The sequence below is a fragment of the Arachis ipaensis genome, chromosome B1 (assembly GCF_059453495.1).
Source record: "Arachis ipaensis isolate K30076 ecotype BB chromosome B1, ASM5945349v1, whole genome shotgun sequence".
NCBI lineage: Eukaryota > Viridiplantae > Streptophyta > Magnoliopsida > Fabales > Fabaceae > Arachis > Arachis ipaensis.
Window position 1 is genome coordinate 19,281,718 of NC_142436.1, and position 16,530 is coordinate 19,298,247.

General features: G+C 37.8%; 1 protein-coding gene and 1 non-coding gene across 2 annotated transcripts; both read right to left on the reverse strand.

Annotated features, from left to right (window-relative positions):
- Positions 1–894: 894 nt before the first annotated feature.
- On the reverse strand, positions 895–1,002 carry LOC148575875 (small nucleolar RNA R71). Its single transcript, XR_015903428.1, has one exon. It is a non-coding gene; the product is annotated as a small nucleolar RNA R71 (small nucleolar RNA).
- Positions 1,003–11,118: 10,116 nt separating this feature from the next.
- Positions 11,119–11,945, reverse strand: LOC110268758 (uncharacterized). Its single transcript, XM_088500639.1, has 3 exons — positions 11,880–11,945; positions 11,363–11,704; positions 11,119–11,154 (listed from the first exon to the last, which is right to left on the reverse strand). Exons 1-3 carry the CDS (start codon positions 11,943–11,945, stop codon positions 11,119–11,121), a joined length of 444 nt encoding a protein of 147 aa, XP_088356765.1.
- Between the last annotated feature and the right edge of the window lie 4,585 nt (positions 11,946–16,530).

Below are 16,530 nucleotides of genomic sequence, written 5' to 3' on the forward strand. Positions count from 1 at the left end.
ATTAATTTTCAATCATATCTTTTTAATTTCTAATTTCAAAATCTTTTTCAAAAATCACTTGATTTCTTTCCCAATCTTAGTTTTCGAAAATCTCAACCAAATTTCCAAATTTTTTTTTATTATTTTCAAAATCTTTTAATTAATTTTCGAAAATTCTTCCCCTCTTCTCACATCCTCCTATTTAAAGGACTAACACTCCTCCTCAAGGTACAATTCGAACTCCCTCCTTCTTTATATGTTCTAATTCTCCTCCATCTAGCTCCTCCTTCTATTCTTCTTTTCCTCTGACACCTCAAGGAATCTCTATACTGTGACATAGAGGATTTCTTACTTTCTTGTTCTCTTCTCTTTCATATGAGCAGGAACAAAGATAAAGGAATACTTGTTCAAGCTGATCCTGAACCTAAAAGGACCTTGAAGAGAAAACTAAGAGAAGCTAAAGCACAATTCTCTCTAGAGGGCCTAACAGAGCTTTTCAAAAAAGAAGAAACCATGGCAGCCGAAAACAACAATGCCAACAATGCAAGGAAGGTGCTTGGTGACTTTACTGCACCTACTCTCGACTTCTATGGGAGAATCATCTCAATCCCTGCCATTGGAGCAAACAACTTTGAGCTTAAGCCTCAATTAGTTTCTCTAATGCAACAGAATTGCAAGTTTTATGGACTTCCATTGGAAGATCCTCATCAGTTCTTAGCTGAATTCTTGCAAATCTGTGACACTGTCAAGACCAATGGGGTTGACCCTGAAGTCTACAGACTTATGCTTTTTCCTTTTGCTGTAAGAGATAGAGCTAAGACATGGTTGGATTCGCAACCTAAAGAAAGCCTGAACTCTTGGGAAAAGCTAGTCAATGCCTTATTGGCAAAGTTCTTTCCACCTCAAAAATTGAGCAAGCTTAGAGTGGAAGTCCAAACCTTCAGACAGAAGGAAGGTGAATCCCTCTATGAAGCTTGGGAAAGATACAAGCAATTGATCAGAAGGTGCCCTTCTGACATGCTTTCAGAATGGAGCATCATAGGTATTTTCTATGATGGTCTGTCTGAACTGTCCAAGATGTCATTGGACAGCTTTGCTGGAGGATCTTTTCATCTGAAGAAGACGCCTGCAGAAGCTCAGGAACTCATTGAAATGGTTGCAAATAACCAATTCATGTACACTTCTGAAAGAAATCCTGTGAATAATGGGACAACTCAGAAGAAGGGAGTTCTTGAGATTGATACTCTGAATGCCATATTGGCTCAGAATAAAATATTGACCCAACAAGTCAATATGATTTCTCAGAGTCTATCTGGAATGCAAGCAGCAACAGGCAGTACTAAGGAAGCTTCCTCTGAAGAAGAAGCTTATGATCCTGAGAACCCAGCAATGGAAGATGTGAATTACATGGAAGAACCCTATGGAAACACCTATAATCCTTCATGGAGAAATCATCCAAATCTCTCATGGAAGGATCAACAGAGACCTCAACAAGGTTTCAACAACAATAATGGTGGAAGAAACAGGTTTAGCAATAGCAAACCTTTTCCATCATCTTCTCAGCAATAGACAGAGAATTCTAAGCAGAGCCACTCTGACTTAGCAACCATTGTCTCTGATCTAATCAAAAGCACTCAAAGTTTCATGACTGAAACAAGGTCCTCCATTAGAAATTTGGAGGCACAAGTGGGTAAGCTGAGTAAGAAAATTACTGAACTCCCTCCTAGCACTCTCCCAAGTAACACAGAAGAAAATCCATAAAGAGAGTGCAAGGCCATAACCACAACCCACACGGCCGAACCTGGAGAGGAGGAAGAGGCAGTGATCTCCATTGAAGAAGACCTCAATGGCCGTCCACTGACCTCCATGGAGTTCCCTAATGAGGAACCATGGGAATCTGAGGCTCAGACTGAGACCATAGAGATTCCATTAAATTTACTTTTGCCATTCATGAGCTCTGATGAGTATTCTTCCTCTGAAGAGGATGAAGATGTTACTGAAGAGCAAGTTGCTAAGTATCTTGGAGCAATCATAAAGCTAAATGCCAAGTTGTTTGGTAATGAGACTTGGGAGGATGAACCTTCATTGCTCATCAAAGAACTGGATGACTTGATTAGGCAGAGATTACCTCTGAAGAGACAAGATCCTGGAAAGTTCTCAATACCTTGTATCATAGGCACCATGACCTTTGAGAAGGCTCTGTGTGACCTAGGGTCAAGTATAAACCTCATGCCTCTCTCTGTAATGGAGAAGCTAGGGATCATTGAGGTACAAGCTGCAAGAATCTCACTGGAGATGGCAGACAATTCAAAGAAACAGGCTTATGGACTTGTAGAGGATGTCTTAGTAAAGGTTGAAGGCCACTACATCCCTGCTGACTTCATAATCCTAGAGACTGGGAAGTGTATGGATGAATCCATCATCCTTGGCAGACCCTTCCTAGCCACAGCAAAAGCTGTGATTGATGTTGATAGAGGAGAATTTATCATTCAAGTGAATGGAGACTCCCTTGTGTTTAAAGCTCAAGGATATCCCTCTGTCACCATGGAGAGGAAGCATGAAGAGCTTCTCTCAATACAGAGTCAAACAGAGCCCCCACAGTCAAACTCTAAGTTTGGTGTTGGGAGGCCACAACTAAACTTTAAGTTTGGTGTTGAACCCCCACATTCAAACTCTAAGTTTGGTGTTGGGAGGTTCCAACATTGCTCTAAACATCTGTGAGGCTCCATGAGAGCCACTGTCAAGCTATTGACATTAAAGAAGCGCTTGTTGGGAGGCAATCCAATTTTTACTTATCTATGTTAAATTTATATTTTCTATTGTTATTTTATGTTTTTTGTAGGTTGATGATCATGTGAAGTAAAAAAAACAATTGAAAAAGCAAAAACAGAAGAAAAAACATAATGAAAAATAGAACACCCTGGAGGAGAAACTTACTGGCGTTTAAACGCCAGTAAGGGTAGCAGAATGGGCGTTAAACGCCCAGTCTGGCACCATTCTGGGCGTTTAACGCCAGAAATGGGCACCAGACTAGCGTTTAACGCCAGGAATGGGCAAGAAGCTGGCGTTAAACGCCAAAAATGGGCAGCAGCCTGGCGTTTAACGCCAGGATTGGCAGCAAGGGGCGTTTTACACGCCACATGGTGCAGGGATGAGAAATCCTTGACACCTCAGGATCTGTGGACCCCACAAGATCCCCACCTACCCCACATCTCTCTCTCTTCTTCACCCATTCACCAATCACCTTAATACCTCTTCCCCAAAAATCCCTCACCTATCAAATCCCACCATTCTCTTCACCACTCACATCCATCCTTCATAAAACCCCACCTACTTCACCATTCAAATTCAAACCACTTTCCCACCCAAACCCACCCATAATGGCCGAACCATACCCCCTCTCCACTCCTATATAAACCCATCTTCACTCCTTCATTTTCACACAACATACACACCACCTATCCCCCTTGGCCGAAACACATAGCCCCCTCCATCTCCTCTATTTCTTCTTCTTCTACTCTCTTCTTTTTTCTTTTGCTCGAGGACGAGCAACCTTCTAAGTTTTGTGTGGTAAAAGCTAAAGCTTTTTTTGTTTTTCCATAACCATTAATGGCACCAAAGGTCGGAGAAACCTCTAGAAAGAGGAAAGGGAAGGCAAAAGCTTCCACCTCTGAGTCATGGGAGATGGAGAGATTCCTCTCAAGGGTGCATCAAGACCACTTCTATGAAGTTGTGACCAAGAAGAAGGTGATCCCCGAGGTCCCTTTTAAGCTCTAAAAGGGCGAATATCTGGAGATCCGACATGAGATCCGAAGAAGAGGTTGGGAAGTTCTCACCAACCCCATTCAACAAGTCAGAATCTTAATGGTTCAAGATTTCTATGCCAATGTATGGATCACCAAGAACCATGATCCAAGTGTGAACTCGGACCCTAAGAATTGGCTTACAATGGTCTGAGGGAAATACTTAGACTTTAGTCCGGAAAATGTAAGGTTGGCATTCAACTTGCCTATGATGCAAGGGGATGCACACCCATACACTAGAAGGGTCAACTTTGATCAAAGGTTGGACCAAGTCCTCATGGACATCTGTGAAGAGGGCGCTCAATGGAAGAGTGATTCAAGAGGAAAGCCGGTTCAACTAAGAAGGCATGACCTCAAGCCCGTGACTAGGGGATGGTTGGAGTTTATCCAACGCTCAATCATTCCTACTAGCAACCGATCTGAAGTTACTATAAACCGGGCTATCATGATTCATAGCATCATGATTAGAGAGGAAGTAGAAGTTCATGAGGTTATATCCCAAGAACTCTACAAGGTGGCAGACAAGTCCTCTACTGTGGCAAGGTTAGCCTTCCCTCATCTCATTTGTCACCTCTGTAATTCAGCTGGAATTGACATATAGGAAGACATCCTCATTGATGAGGACAAGCCCATCACTAAGAAAAGGATGGAGCAAACAAGAGATCCCACTCATGGATAAGAGCATGAGGAAACTCCTCATCATGAAATCCCTGAGATGCCTCAAGGGATGCATTTTCCTCCACAAAACTATTGGGAGAAAATCAACACCTCCCTAGGAGAATTAATTTTCAACATGGGACAACTAAGGGTGGAGCACTAAGAGCATTCCATCCTCCTCCATGAAATTAGGGAAGACCAAAGAACCATGAGAGAGGAACAACAAAGGCAAGGGAGAGACATTGAGGAGCTCAAGCACTCCATAAGATCTTCAAGAGGAAGAACAAGCCGCCATCACTAAAGTGGACCCGTTCTTTAATTTCCTTGTTCTTTATTTCCTGTTTTTTGAATTTGTATACTTATGTTTATCTATGTTTGTGTCTTTATTACATGATCATTAGTGTCTAAGTATCTATGCCTTAAAGCTATGAAAATGAATCCATCACCTTTCTTAAATGAAAAATTTTTTTAATTGAAAAAGAAAAAGAAGTACATGAATTTTGAATTTTAAAACAGTTTAATTATTTTGATGTGGTGGCAATACTATTGTTCTTCTGAATGAATGCTTGAACAGTGCATGTTTTTTATATTGTTGATTCATGAATGTTAAAATTGTTGGCTCTTGAAAGAATGATGGGAAAAGGAGAAATGTTATCTGATGATCTGAAAAATCATAAAATTGATTCTTGAAGCAAGAAAAAGTAGTGAAAAGCTTGCAGAAAAAAAAGAAGAGAGGCGAAAAAAAAAAGAGAAAAGAAAAAGAAAGAAAAAGAAAAGCAAGCAGAAAAAGCCAATACCCCTTTAAACCAAAAGGCAAGGGTGATAAAAAGGATCCAAGGCTTTGAGCATCAGTAGATAGGAGGGCCCACAGGAATAAAATCCTGGCCTAAGCGGCTAAACCAAGCTGTCCCTAACCATGTGCTTGTGGCGTGAAGGTGTCAAGTGAAAACTTGAGACTGAGCGGTTAAAGTCGTGGTCCAAAAGCAAAAAGAGTGTGCTTAAGAGCTCTGGACACCTCTAATTGGGGACTCTAGCAAAGCTGAGTCACAATCTGAAAAGGTTCACCAGTTATGTGTCTGTGGCATTTATGTATCCGGTGGTAATACTGGAAAACAAAGTGCTTAGGGCCACGACCAAGACTCATAAAGTAGCTATGTTCAAGAATCAACATACTTAACTAGGAGAATCAATAACACTATCTGGATTCTGAGTTCCTATAGAAAAGCCAATCATTCTGAACTTCAAAGAATAAAGTGAAATGCCAAAACTGTTCAGAAGCAAAAAGCTAAAAGCCCCACTCATCTAATTAATACTGATCTTCATAGATGTTTTTGGAATTCATTGTATATTCTCTTCTTTTTATCTTATTTGATTTTTAATTGCTTGGGGACAAGCAACAATTTAAGTTTGGTGTTGTGATGAGCGGATAATTTATACGCTTTTTGGCATTATTTTTAGTATGTTTTTAGTATATTTTAATTAATTTTTATTATATTTTTATTAGTTTTTAAATAAAAATCACTCTTCTGGACTTTACTATGAGTTTGTGTGTTTTTCTGTGATTTCAGATATTTTCTGGCTGAAATTGAGGGACCTGAGCAAAAATCTGATTCAGAGGCTGAAAAAGGACTGCAGATGCTGTTGGATTCTGACCTCTCTGCACTCAAAGTAGATTTTCTAGAGCTACAGAAGTCCAATTGGCGCACTCTTAATTGCGTTGGAAAGTAGACATCCTGGGCTTTCTAGCAATATATAATAGTTTATACTTTACCCAAGATTTGATGGCCCAAACAGGCGTTCCAAGTCAGCTCAAGAATTCTGGCGTTTAACTCCAAAACTGGCACAAAAGCTGGAGTTAAACGCCCAAACTGGCACAAAAGCTGGCGTTTAACTCCAAGAAAAGTCTCTACACATGGAAGCTTCAATGCTCAGCCCAAGCACACACCAAGTGGGCCCGGAAGAAGATTTCTGCATTAATTACTTGTTTCTGTAAACCCTAGGCTACTAGTTCTCTATAAATAGGACCTTTTGCTATTGTATTTGGATGAAGCTTTGGACGTTTAGTCCCTAGACCTTGGAGGCTGGCCATTCGGCCATGCTTACACCATTATCACTTTTGTATTTTCAACGGTGGAGTTTCTACACACCATAGATTAAGGTGTGGAGCTCTGCTGTTCTTCATGAATTAATACAAAGTACTATTGTTTTTCTATTCAACTCAAGTCTATTTCTTCTCCAAGATATTCATTCGTTCTTCAACTTGATGAATGTGATGATCCGTGACACTCATCATCATTCTCACCTATGAACATGTGCCTGACAACCACCTCTGTTCTACTAGCAATGGCTTGAACGCGTATCTCTTGGGTTTCTAATATAAGATTGGAATCTTCGTGGTATAAGCTAGAACTATTGGCGGCCATTCCTGAGATCCGGAACGTCTAAACCTTGTCTGTGGTATTCTGAGTAGGATCTGGGAAGGGATAACTGTGACGAGCTTCAAACTCGCAATTGTTGGGCGTGTGACAGACGCAAAAGGATCAATGGATCCTATTCCAACATGATCGAGAACCGACAGATGATTAGCCGTGCGGTGACAGCGCATTTGGAACGTTTTCACTGAGAGGACGGGAAGTAGCCATTGACAACGGTGATGCCCAACATAAAGCTTGCCATGGAAAGGAGTATGAATGATTGGAAGAAGGCAATAGGAAAGCAGAGGTTCAGGAGGAACAAAGCATCTTCATACACTTATCTGAAATTCCAACCAAAGAATTACATAAGTATCTCTATCTTTATTTTATGTTTTTTTATCTTTTAATTATCAATTCTTTATCACCATCTGAATTAGCCTGACTGAGATTTACAAGGTGACCATAGCTTGCTTCAAGCCGACAGTCTCCATGGGATCGGCCCTTACTCACGTAAGGTATTACTTGGACGACCCAGTGCACTTGCTGGTTAGTTGTGCGGAATTGTGACAAAGTGTGATTCACGTTTAAGAGCTCCAAGTCCTTTGGCGCCATTGTTGATGATCACAATTTTGCATACCAGCAGCTCAAGGAAGAGATTGCGAGGATTAGGGCTATGCTTGCGAAGAAAGGGGCGTCGGAGGCTACTGCTTTTACAACGGCTGAGGAGACGGAGGTGAAGTGTTGCAGTGTTGGGTTAGATCATGAGAAAATTCTGAAGTTTTAGTGGGAGAAAACGGAGGAGGATTATTCGGCATCTATCTAGAAGTCGTGAGGGTAGATAAGTAGATTTGGTAGCATTGTGGATTTTGTCGTGGTGATTATGGCAGGAAGATGAGAAAGGAAGAAAAAAAATGAGAGTGTATTTACGAAATTATGAAAAAAATAACAATTGGTCATTTTTATGAAACAAAACTTATCTTTCATGGGTATAACTCAAGGTTGCGAGAACCGGACCAGTCAATAAACCGGTGAGGTCACTGGTTCAATGGTTCACTGGTTCGACCGGAGTTCAACCGGTTTAATTAAATATTAAATAAAATTATTAAAAAACCTAAAAATAATTTTAAATATATAAATTCAATAATTTCTAACTTAATAAACTTTAAAATTTCACATAATAAATTATCCATAACTTAATATTAGAGGTTCACAAACAACTTCAAACATCAAAGTTTATAACTAAACAATTTCATAGATCATTAAGAAAGAGAAATATAGTGATACTAAGAAACCCAAAACAATTTAAATTGGCATGGCTTGTGTACATATCATCTAGCAACACTTAAATTGTGGCTGTAAAGTATAAATAGATTGAATGATACTATTCAAAACAAAGGTATACTAGTACAGACAAGCATAGTTTGTTGATACATAACAACCAGTTTACCATATGCAGGACTTTGAAATACACTGATTCAGATAGATAGAAGCACATTGACACTGTTTTTGACTCATGCTTCACAAGAAGACTGTTAGTCTACCATAAGGCTTTTCACCTTCAACCCTAGAAGGTTGAATGTGACATGAAAACTGAACAGAAGCATACAATAAAGAGAGACAGGGTTCCAACAATTCCGTGCTTCACTCAGAAGCAAGCATTTAAGGACTAGCCAAGCCAAATACTTCTACTTATCATGATATGAATCGACCTGTTATCCCAGCTCAACAATGAATTATCGACAAATAGTAAAATACTATGTTGCTAGATCAAACCCAGGTTATAAGACTCTTCACGATCACTTGTTCGCCATCACCCTTGTCACATTTGTGTTTGAATTATTGTGCTTGTGTTCCATTCATTTACTCTAGTCTTCATGCTATTGTGCTAGAGAGGGAAAAATGGAAAATACACTACACAGAAAAAAGGGAAGGGAACATAGTTTCAAACTTTCAACAGCAAATCAATTAATCAACAGTATAGTTATAACTTATGAATCCAAACTAATCTAAAAACATATCAGTAGCAAAAACTAAATTGAATCGAATTCCAAAGTCAGAATCCAAATTAAATTGAATTCAGAATTACATCACCATTCAACAAATTGAATAAATAATGTCTTCTGGCTGTTGTTCCTGTTCCATCTTCAACACCCAGCAAAAATAAATTAACCTTCAATAAAAGTAACTCAAACAAATTAACCCAGCAAAGAAAATATTTAATCAAATCATTCAATCAATCATTATTTCAGAAAAATAGTAACTTGGATTAAGCAAAATTATCAAACTCAGAATCAGAAATCAAAGAACCCAAAACCCAGAATTGGTATTATTAACAAATGTACAAACCAAGCCATATTAATTAAAGCAGCAGCGCTTACCGGCGGCGAAGGAGGAAGGAAAGTGACGGCGAGGGAGGAATGGGAAGTGACGGGCTGATGACAATGGAACAAGGGAAGTGAACTCGAACAGAGAGCGACAGAGAGCTCGAAGCTCAGACACAGAGAGAGTGAGTGAGAGAGAGAGAGCGCGCGCTTGAAGAGATGACGATCAACCGGGAAACCTTCGCGACGGTTATGCCACGGGTTCAACGCTTCCTTTGTGCGACGGTGACGAGAAGAGGAAAGATGAGAAGGGATTGGCGATGAGAAGAGTGCGACGGCACCCACGATTCCCGCCGGCGGCGAAAGCACCATCTACCGGAGAAGAAGAGTTCGGCCATGGGGGATTGTGATGGCGGGCTGGTGGCTGGGGTTAGGTTAGGGTAAGGTTTCTCATTCTCAGAGATGAGATGAAGAGGTGGGGGTGGCGTAGGAATGACGCGTAGAACTTATATACCCGAACCGAAAATCCTGAAAAAAACTGGACGGTTCTACCGGTTCTCTGGTTAACCGCTGGTTTGACCGGTTTTTCACCGTTTTTTGCCAAGCGGTTTCTGACCTTATCCGGACCGGTTAGGTGACTGGTTCCCGGTTAATTTAGTTGAATCGGTCGGTCCGGTTCGATTTTCAGAACCATGGTATAACTCTAGTTTCAATTTTTCCTGGTTAATTTTGTTTGTGTCTGAATCTTTTATGATCATAAATACCTATTTATTTCAATTTCAATAGAATCTTTTAGAATATCATTTTAATACTTATAAGAAGTAATCTGATTCAAGATTGAAATTTGTAATGAAATTAAAATTTTAAACTTTACATTATTTACAATATATAATTTCACAAATGTTGATGTGTCATTTCACTACAACAAACAAGGCTTTTCACAACGGTCAAAAACCGTTGCTGTATATTGAAAAACCATTCCCTAAACTTTAGGCAACGCTTTGGCAACGGTTTTTGACCTGTGGTATATGCGGCCGTTGCCAATGATCAAAGGCAACGGTTTTTGACCTAAGGCAACGGTAACCAAAAAACCGTTGCCAAAGTTACTGGTATAGGCAACGGTTTTGAACACAAATTTTAAACAACGGTTTCAAACCGTTACTCGAGAAGCAACGGTTTTAGACCGTTCTTTTTCATGATACAACAGTTTAAAACCGTACCTGGATTGGCAACGGTTTTAAACTGTTGTAGTTTTGTTATCCACAACAGCAACGGTTTTAAAGCATTACCGTTGGTGTCGTTTTTTGGTAACGGTTTTTGTACTGTTGCCACTTTATAGTTGTCTAACACAACGGTTTAAAACCGTTACCGTTAGTGTTTTTTTGGCAACGGTTTTAAAATCATTGCCATTTTATAGTCATCTAAGACAACGGTTTAAAAGCGTTACCATTAGTTATTTTGGCAACGGTTTGAAAACAATTGCCATTTTATAGTCATCTAAGACAACGGTATTAAAGTGTTACCGTTGGTGTTGTTTTTTGGCAACGATTTTAATACCGTTGTCCTTTGTAACTTTTGACAACAGTTTTTTGTTGTAATATATAATTCTTTATTTACAATAGTAGTTTTCTCGTGAATAAAATTAATTTTATTTTTTTAATTATTTAGAGTCAATAAATAATCTAAACTATTTGAATAAAGTCACTAAAGAAAAATAATTGAATATTTTTCATCAAATTTGACTTACAAAGATTGTTGTAAGATCTGCAATCACATTCAAAATACCACAATACTATCATGACAACCTCGAACTATATCATCTAATGCTGCAAAAAATATAACAAAGAAGAGTTGAAATAGCTAAGTAGCAAATAGATTTATCATCATGTCCGATCCACAAGTTTATGACTTTTACTCTGTAACACTTGCTCTTAAAATTTGACCTTAATCAAGTTCGATTTCCCCTTCAACATAGTTTTCCTGTAAAAAAAGAAAAAAAAATCAAATATAAAACTACACATCTTTAATATTAATAATGTCTACTAAAAATGTTTGAGAGAGAGAGGAGAAACATATATATCTTAACATTCTTCTATTAAGATACACAAAACAATTGAATCAACATCAACATAATCAACCATTATTTAAGATATGATAACAATATAGAAACTTTAACAATAAATAATACCTCCTCATGCGCATCATTGTTCGGATTGCCTAAAGTGCTTCCTAGTTGAGCAGCTAACATCTCAAGGTCCACTCCTGAACTTTTTTGTTGCAACATCATCTTAACAAGCGATTTTAGTTCATCTACTTCTTTTTGCATCACATCAACTTTACCCTCTAATGATGCCTTCTCAACTGCATGTTGTTTCTTAAGGGTGGCAATTTCTTCATTTTTCTTCAACAAAGTTGGTGTGGTAACTCTTCCGTGACATCGCACTCTCCCTGCCTTCTCTTTCCCAAATATGGATTGAAAAGCTCTAATTGCTGATTCTTTAGACTTTTTATTCTCAGCTTGCAGATGTGCCTATATTAATGTGAAGAAAAATAATAATAACAAAAAAGAGTAACTACACACTTGGACTCAACATATATCATTTGACAACATCAAATCAAATAAAGATAACCACAAATGATGGACAAATTACCAAGACACAAGAAATCCATAACCTAGTTTAATCAAATTAACTCCCAATACTTACAATAACATCTAAAGTGTCTTCATCCAATGATTTTTCCTTTGTGCTTTGGCGAGTCTCAACAAACATTTCTGCTTGAGTAGGTGGTTCATTATTTTCCTTAGAAGCAGCCTATAAGTCCAGTTCAACAAGCATTTATATAGAGTTAAAAATGCACGTAGTCTTGCACCCCACATACACATACAAATGCACAAAGAATAAAAAATTGTACCAATCTTGCACGTATTCTTGCAAAATTTATTGGTCCCTTTCGATGGCTAAATTTCTGTTGTGCCCTATTTTTCTTATTCTGCGCAGACATTTTCTACATAGCAAGAGACAAGTATTATCAAAAAATTATCATATTTCACACATAAATGTATATAACTCATAATTGCATAAACAGACTACAATAAGTTGCACATGTCTTAACTTTAACTTTCTCAGTTCTCCAATAAGCAATCAACTTGCGAAAATGACTCTCAGGTATGCTTTTAGGACGATTTTTCAGCATTTCATTAACACTTTTGTATGGCAGAAAATGATTTTGCTTGATTGTGGTCTTATACCGTCTCTAGTTGTCATTGATACGAGCAAGGACTATCCTCTTTCCTTCAGTTGGAATAATGAACTTAGCCTATAAAACACAAATATTATTTGCTAGTAAGAATAAAATACATGTGTACATTTCCAAATAATTTCTAAAAGAGACAATAATAATATTCTCACTTGAACATATTCCCAAATGGCTTCTTTATCTTTAATCCCCTTCCAATTTGTGTAAATTAATGGACAAAAATCTGAATTCCTTGCCACTGTGCCCAAAAATTTGCTCAAGTTATTTACAGCTTCATCAGTAGGACCAATTGCCTCTCCTTCAATATCTAGAGTAATTTCTTCTCTATCTTCCAACTGTCTTGCATGAATCTTCAAGCATTGTGTAGGACCTCGTGTTTTCTTCAAGCTCAGAATAAGGCCATCAGCATCATTGGTCAATCAAAACAAGGCATGAAATCAGCCATTAACAAGGATAAAGCAGCACTAAACAGCAAAATCAACCCATATAAACTCACTAAAACCAAATCAGCACTAATAAAACAGCTCAGAATAAGGCCATCAGCATCATTGCTCTATCAAAACAAGGCATGAAATTAGCCATTAACAAGGATAAATCAGCACTAAACAGCAAAATCAACCCATATAAACTCACTAAAACCAAATCAGCACTTATAAAACAGCTCAGAATAAGGCCATCATCATCGTTGCTCAATCAAAACAAGGCATGAAATCAGCCATTAACAAGGATAAAGCAGCACTAAACAGCAAAATCAACCCATATAAACTCACTAAAACCAAATCAGCACTTATAAAACAGCTCAGAATAAGGCCATCATCATCATTGCTCTATCAAAACAAGGCATGAAATCAGCCATTAACAAGGATAAAGCAGCACTAAAAAGCAAAATCAACCCATATAAACTCACTAAAACCAAATCAGCACTAATAAAACAGCTCAGAATAAGGCCATCAGCATCATGCTCTATCAAAACAAGGCATGAAATTAGCCATTAACAAGTATAAAGGAGCACTAAACAGCAAAATCAACCCATATAAACTCACTAAAACCAAATCAACACTTATAAAATAGCTCAGAATAAGGCCATCATCATCATTGCTCAATCAAAACAAGGCATGAAATCAGCCATTAACAAGGATAAAGCAGCACTAAACAGCAAAATCAACCCATATAAACTCACTAAAACCAAATTAGCACTTATAAAACAGCTCAGAATAAGGCCATCATCATCATTGCTCTATCAAAACAAGGCATGAAATCAGCCATTAACAAGGATAAAGCAGCACTAAACAGCAAAATCAACCCATATAAACTCACTAAAACCAAATCAGCACTTATAAAACAGCTCAGAATAAGGCCATCATCATCATTGCTCAATCAAAACAAGGCATGAAATCAGCCATTAACAAGGATAAAGCAGCACTAAACAGCAAAATCAACCCATATAAACTCACTAAAACCAAATCAGCAATTATTAAACAGCTCAGAATAAGGCCATCATCATCATTGTTCTATCAAAACAAGGCATGAAATCAGCCATTAACAAGGATAAAGCAGCACTAAACAGCAAAATCGACCCATATAAACTCACTAAAACCAAATCAGCACTTATAAAACAGCTCAGAATAAGGCCATCATCATCATTGCTCAATCAAAACAAGGCATGAAATCAGCCATTAACAAGGATAAAGCAGCACTAAACAGCAAAATCAACCCATATAAACTCACTAAAACCAAATCATAAAACAGCTCAGAATAAGGCCATCATCATCATTGCTCAATCAAAACAAGGCATGAAATCAGCCATTAACAAGGATAAAGCAGCACTAAACAGCAAAATCAACCCATATAAACTCACTAAAACCAAATCAGCACTTATTAAACAGCTCAGAATAAGGCCATCATCATCATTGCTCTATCAAAACAAGGCATGAAATCAGCCATTAACAAGGATAAAGCAGCACTAAACAGCAGAATCGACCCATATAAACTCACTAAAACCAAATCAGCACTTATAAAACAGCTCAGAATAAGGCCATCATCATCATTGCTCAATCAAAACAAGGCATGAAATCAGCCATTAACAAGGATAAAGCAGCACTAAACAGCAAAATCAACCCATATAAACTCACTAAAACCAAATCATAAAACAGCTCAGAATAAGGCCATCATCATCATTGCTCAATCAAAACAAGGCATGAAATCAGCCATTAACAAGGATAAAGCAGCACTAAACAGCAAAATCAACCCATATAAACTCACTAAAACCAAATCAGCACTTATAAAACAGCTCAGAATAAGGCCATCATCATCATTGCTCTATCAAAACAAGGCATGAAATCAGCCATTAACAAGGATAAAGCAGCACTAAACAGCAAAATCAACCCATATAAACTCACTAAAACCAAATCAGCACTTATAAAACAGCTCAGAATAAGGCCATCATCATCATTGCTCAATCAAAACAAGGCATGAAATCAGCCATTAACAAGGATAAAGCAGCACTAAACAGCAAAATCAACCCATATAAACTCACTAAAACCAAATCAGCACTAATTAAACAGCTCAGAATAAGGCCATCATCATCATTGCTCTATCAAAACAAGGCATGAAATCAGCCATTAACAAGGATAAAGCAGCACTAAACAGCAAAATCGACCCATATAAACTCACTAAAACCAAATCAGCACTTGTAAAACAGCTCAGAATAAGGCCATCATCATCATTGCTCAATCAAAACAAGGCATGAAATCAGCCATTAACAAGGATAAAGCAGCACTAAACAGCAAAATCAACCATATAAACTCACTAAAACCAAATCATAAAACAGCTCAGAATAAGGCCATCATCATCATTGCTCAATCAAAACAAGGCATGAAATCAGCCATTAACAAGGATAAAGCAGCACTAAACAGCAAAATCAACCCATATAAACTCACTAAAACCAAATCAGCACTTATAAAACAGCTCAGAATAAGGCCATCATCATCATTGCTCTATCAAAACAAGGCATGAAATCAGCCATTAACAAGGATAAAGCAGCACTAAACAGCAAAATCAACCCATATAAACTCACTAAAACCAAATCAGCACTAATAAAACAGCTCAGAATAAGGCCATTAGCATCATTGCTCTATCAAAACAAGGCATGAAATCAGCCATTAACATGGATAAAGCAGCACTACACAGCACAATCAACCCATATAAACTCACTAAAACCAAATCAGCACTTATAAAATAGCTCAGAATAAGGCCATCATCATCATTGCTCAATCAAAACAAGGCATGAAATCAGCCATTAACAAGGATAAAGCAGCACTAAACAGCAAAATCAACCCATATAAACTCACTAAAACCAAATCAGCACTTATAAAACAGCTCAGAATAAGGCCATCATCATCATTGCTCAATCAAAACAAGGCATGAAATCAGCCATTAACAAGGATAAAGCAGCACTAAACAGCAAAATCAACCCATATAAACTCACTAAAACCAAATCAGCACTTATTAAACAGCTCAGAATAAGGCCATCATCATCATTGCTCTATCAAAACAAGGCATGAAATCAGCCATTAACAAGGATAAAGCAGCACTAAACAGCAAAATCGACCCATATAAACTCACTAAAACCAAATCAGCACTTATAAAACAGCTCAGAATAAGGCCATCATCATCATTGCTCAATCAAAACAAGGCATGAAATCAGCCATTAACAAGGATAAAGCAGCACTAAACAGCAAAATCAACCCATATAAACTCACTAAAACCAAATCATAAAACAGCTCAGAATAAGGCCATCATCATCATTGCTCAATCAAAACAAGGCATGAAATCAGCCATTAACAAGGATAAAGCAGCACTAAACAGCAAAATCAACCCATATAAACTCACTAAAACCAAATCAGCACTAATAAAACAGCTCAGAATAAGGCCATCAGCATCATTGCTCTATCAAAACAAGGCATGAAATCAGCCATTAACAAGGATAAAGCAGCACTACACAGCACAATCAACCCATATAAACTCACTAAAACCAAATCAGCACTTATAAAATAGCTCAGAATAAGGCCATCATCATCATTGCTCAATCAAAACAAG

What these genes read in the sequence shown, in the direction of transcription:
- LOC110268758 (XM_088500639.1), bottom strand. Translation starts at nt 11,945, where the DNA reads ATGTTTGTTGAGACTCGCCAAAGCACAAAGGAAAAATCATTGGATGAA. An exon ending in AAGACACTTTAGATGTTATT is followed by an intron (nt 11,705 to 11,879) that starts GTAAGTATTGGG and finishes ACATTAATATAG; the next exon opens with GCACATCTGCAAGCTGAGAA. An exon ending in ACAATGATGCGCATGAGGAG is followed by an intron (nt 11,155 to 11,362) that starts GTATTATTTATT and finishes CTTTTTTTACAG; the next exon opens with GAAAACTATGTTGAAGGGGA.